Raw genomic sequence first — 5,000 nt, 5'->3', positions numbered from 1 at the left:
GTCCTCACCTCCATGTGTCCTCACCTCCATGTGTCCTCACCTCCATGTGTCCTCTCCTCCATGTGTCCTCACCTCCATGTGTCCTCTCCTCCATGTGTCCTCACCTCCATGTGTCCTCACCTCCATGTGTCCTCTCCTCCATGTGTCCTCACCTCCATGTGTCCTCACCTCCATGTGTCCTCTCCTCCATGTGTCCTCTCCTCCATGTGTCCTCACCTCCATGTGTCCTCTCCTCCATGTGTCCTCACCTCCATGTGTCCTCTCCTCCATGTGTCCTCACCTCCATGTGTCCTCTCCTCCATGTGTCCTCTCCTCCATGTGTCCTCTCCTCCATGTGTCCTCTCCTCCATGTGTCCTCACCTCCATGTGTCCTCTCCTCCATGTGTCCTCACCTCCATGTGTCCTCTCCTCCATGTGTCCTCACCTCCATGTGTCCTCACCTCCATGTGTCCTCTCCTCCATGTGTCCTCTCCTCCATGTGTCCTCTCCTCCATGTGTCCTCTCCTCCATGTGTCCTCACCTCCATGTGTCCTCTCCTCCATGTGTCCTCACCTCCATGTGTCCTCTCCTCCATGTGTCCTCTCCTCCATGTGTCCTCACCTCCATGTGTCCTCTCCTCCATGTGTCCTCTCCTCCATGTGTCCTCACCTCCATGTGTCCTCACCTCCATGTGTCCTCACCTCCATGTGTCCTCTCCTCCATGTGTCCTCACCTCCATGTGTCCTCACCTCCATGTGTCCTCTCCTCCATGTGTCCTCACCTCCATGTGTCCTCTCCTCCATGTGTCCTCTCCTCCATGTGTCCTCACCTCCATGTGTCCTCTCCTCCATGTGTCATGTGGGACACCATCCCAGTAATCCCAGTAATCCCAGTACAGAAACGTCCTCACTGTTGTTCTCGTGCGTCTCAAATTTTCCTCCTGAAGTAACAAAGATGTCTGCTGTGAGCTTCTTACTGGGATTACAGGGATATAAGTGGTACCTGAACGCATCGCGGCTGAGTGCTCCCTTCAGGGCCCGAGGCTTTAAAAGCAAACTGGTCATGATGTGTTCAGGGTGTCCGGTCCCCCATTGGCTTCATGACTCAGTAACGTGGAGCAGTCTGATTGGTCGGCTGCGTTTCCAGCTAATTAAAAAGCAGTAATTACCACGAGAGCACTGGAACTATTGTTCTCTATATAGCTGTATATATTTATGTCTCTATATATTATTATTAATATGTAAATATATTAATATCAATGTATTTATATATTTGTATGTGTATATATTTATGTTTATGTATTTATATATGTATATGGTTATGTACTTATTTGTCCATGTGTTAAGTGTATATATTTATCTGTTTGAATATTAGTTTATTTGTAAATGTCATTGATAATGTATTACATATTCATATATCGGTGTGTGGTTGTGTGAGCGGTCGATGACAGTGGACTCCTCCCCCTCAGACCTGGATGAGCCAATCATCACGGTGCACCAGAGTGTGGGCGAGTCCAAGGAGCAGTTCTACTTCGAGCGCACCGTGTTCCTGCGCTGCGTGGCCACCTCCCACCCGCCGGTGCTCTACAGCTGGAGGAGGGGCAGGGAGGCGCTGACCCAGGGCTCGGACGCCGGAGTGGAGATCTACGAGCCCTTCTTCACTCAGGTGAGGAGCTCCTCCTGCTCCTCCTCCTCTTCCTGACTCCTCCTCCTCCTGCTCCTCCTGACTCCTGCTCCTCCTCCTCTTCCTGACTCCTCCTCCTCCTGTTCCTCCTCCTGCTCCGCCTCCTCTTCCTCCTCTTCCTCCTCCTGCTTCTCCTCTTCTTCTTCTTCTTCCTCCTCGTACTAATGAGGAACTTATCTCCTCCTCCTCATTATCATCTTCATCTACATCTAATTTAAATGTGATCTCATCCTTGAGGAAGAAGGCAGCACAGAGGAGATACGAGAGATTTAGTAAGGAGGAGGAGGAGGAAGATGAGGAGGAAGAGGAAGATGAGGAGGAAGAGGAAGAAGAAGAGGAGGAGGAAGATGATGACAGGAGGAGATAAGAGAGATTTAGTAAGGAGGAGGAGAAGAAGAAAAAGAAGAGGAGAAGGAGGAAGATGAGAGGAGGAGATAAGAGAGATTTAGTAGGGAGGAGGAGGAGGAAGAGGAAGATCACAGGAAAAGAAACAGGAGGAAGAACAGAGGAGGAGGAAGAACAGAGGAGGAGGAACAGAGGAGGAGGAAGAAGATCACAGGAAAAGAAGCAGGAGGAAGAACAGAGGAGGAGGAAGAGGAGGAGGAAGAACAGAGGAGGAGGAAGATGAGAGGAGGAGGCGTTTCAAATAAAAATACTTAAAAAAGTCGCTGAAGTTTTGAATTGAAGGAAAAATCAAAAGAACTTTGAAAGCAAGACAATGAGAAAAAAACATTATCGTTATTGTTGAATGGACAAAACAATTTATAGTTTATATTCATTTAATTCTTAAATGCCTCACTGCTATCTTTTATATTTATTTATATTTTAATTAATATTGATAATTTGTTTTAATTCATTTAAAAATTAGTATTTGTTAAATATTTATTCTACGTTTTACAATTTTTACCTCATTTATTTTATTTATATATTGTACTTATTTCATTGTATTTTAGATTATATTTTATAATTATTATTTTAATTGAAAAAGTCTGCTAACAAGAAGATACAAAGATAATATCGTGACAATGAATACAAAAAAGGAATTTAAATATTAAACTATTTCAGCTGAAGCTTGTGAATGAAAGGCAGTGTGTAAATGAGGGTCCTCACGAGTACAGTAAGAAACACCTGTGTGTGTGTGTGTGTGTGTGTGTGTGTGTGTGTGTTACAGGGAGAAACGAAGATCTTGAAGCTGAAGAATCTCCGTCCTCAGGATTACGCCGGCTACACCTGCATCTCCTCTGTCAGGAGCGTCTGTGGCATCGGAGATAAGAGCGCCCACTTCAGTCTGAACAACAGGACAGGTAACACACACACACACACACACACACACACCGCAGTCAGAGTCTGAACCTTGAACTTTAGAGTTGGACCGTGTGGGGCCCAGACCTCACAATGTGGGGTTAGTTCACAGGTCCCCACTACGTCATGAATAAAAACACACACACACACGTGGTGACCTCAACCCTCCAGTGAGCTATTTTTACTTTTACTGTTATCTTCATTCCACTTTTTTCATGTGTGAAAGAAATGAAAATCACTAATAATCATTTTTTAATCAAAATATATTTACATTTTATATTATTTAAATTAATGAATCAGGATCATGAGATACTTAAAGGTCTGTTTCTCACGATTTTATTATTACTATGACTATTATTATTCCTCCTTTGCTTCTGACAGAAAGGCCTTTTAATATTTGTTTAATCTGCACCTGGATGTACATCATAAATAAATCATCTTCCTCTCTGCGGCTCCCTGACCTGTACAGTAGATCCCTCCGCCTTGCCCCAGTGGCTGATGGGATTTACACGATGTCAGCTTAACAGAGGTCGACTCGGCTATTTTTACCTCCCTGCTTATTATTTCTGCATTCGGCTGCTTTTATTTCAGAATGAATCCGAGAGCTTTGAAACTCGCGATGGATTATTTACACATGAAGACTTATTTAAAAGCTCATGAACGTGTTAACATCCGTTTAATCTTTTTCACAGAAAACTTTTACACAGAAAACACTCCACAAATTAATCTTTATTTCTGTTACTGAAGGTGTTTTTATGTCTTTATGTATTACTGGTTGTGATGGTTCTTCGTGGCAGAAGTTCTGTTTATTTAACACATTTATGATTTCGTGCAAAATGTATAATAATATAACAATGTAAACATTGTTTTACATTATAATAATATAACATATAACAATACAACATGTATACAAATATAAAAATATAACAATATACCAATATACCAATGTAACAAATACCAATATAACATTTAACAATACAACAATATAACATTTAACAATACAACAATATAACATAAAACATATAACATAACAATATAACATTTAACATATCAATATAACATGACAATATAATAATATAAACATTTAACACAATATATGTGACAATTTAATATGACAATTTAACAATATAACTTAAAATAAATTGCGTATGAACATAAAGTTAATTCTTGGATTATCCACCTCTTCCTCTTCTTCTTCCTCCTCTTCTTCCTGCTCCTCCTCCTCCAGCTCCTCCCTCCGTTAAGCTCCTCCTGGAAGACCCCCTGGTGGTGAACCCCGGGGAGACGATCACTCTGGTGTGCGTGCCGTCGGGTGGAGACCCCCCCCCCTACCTGGAGTGGGTCAGGCCCGGAGGGGAGGAGCTCCCAAAGAGGAGCGTCGTTAACGGCGGCACACTGACCATCCCAGCCGTCACCGTGGACGACAGCGGCGCCTACAGCTGCGTGGCGTCCAACAACGTGGGAAACCCCGCCAAGAAGTCCACCACCATCCTGGTCCGAGGTACGACTCCAACGACTCCACGGAGCGCCGACGGCACTACTTCCTTTTAAGGGAACATGTCACGTTTTAAAGTCCATTAGTAGAGCGGTGTAAAAAGCCCTGTTTTAAAGTCCTTAAGTAGAGTGGTGTAAAAAGCCCTGTTTTAAAGTCTTTTAGTAGAGTGGTGTAAAAAGCCTTGTTTTAAAGTCCTTAAGTAGAGTGGTGTAAAAAGCCCTGTTTTAAAGTCCTTAAGTAGAGTGGTGTAAAAAGCCCTGTTTTAAAGTCCTTTAGTAGAGCGGTGTAAAAAGCCCTGTTTTAAAGTCCTTAAGAAGTGGTGTAAAAAGCCCTGTTTTAAAGTTCTTTAGTAGAGCGGTGTAAAAAGCCCTGTTTTAAAGTCCTTTAGTAGAGTGGTGTAAAAAGTCCTTTTTTAAAGTCCTTAAGAAGTGGTGTAAAAAGCCCTGTTTTAAAGTCCTTAAGAAGTGGTGTAAAAAGCCCTGTTTTAAAGTCTTTTAGTAGAGCGGTGTAAAAAGTCCTGTTTTAAAGTTCTTAAGTAGAG

General features: G+C 42.8%; 1 protein-coding gene across 1 annotated transcript in view; it reads left to right on the top strand.

The window, feature by feature from the left end:
* mdga2a (MAM domain containing glycosylphosphatidylinositol anchor 2a) overlaps positions 1-5,000 on the top strand; it is a 94,018-nt gene that overhangs the window by 51,954 nt on the left and 37,064 nt on the right. The window contains exons 4-6 of the mRNA XM_034525247.1: positions 1,448-1,644; positions 2,834-2,966; positions 4,193-4,465. Of these exons, the coding sequence (XP_034381138.1) occupies positions 1,448-1,644; positions 2,834-2,966; positions 4,193-4,465 (603 nt within the window). The remainder of the gene's footprint in view (positions 1-1,447; positions 1,645-2,833; positions 2,967-4,192; positions 4,466-5,000) is intronic.

Source organism: Cyclopterus lumpus, chromosome 22 (assembly GCF_009769545.1).
Source record: "Cyclopterus lumpus isolate fCycLum1 chromosome 22, fCycLum1.pri, whole genome shotgun sequence".
NCBI lineage: Eukaryota > Metazoa > Chordata > Actinopteri > Perciformes > Cyclopteridae > Cyclopterus > Cyclopterus lumpus.
Note: the sequence above shows the minus strand (reverse complement) of the source record. Positions and strands in the feature narration are given on the sequence as shown.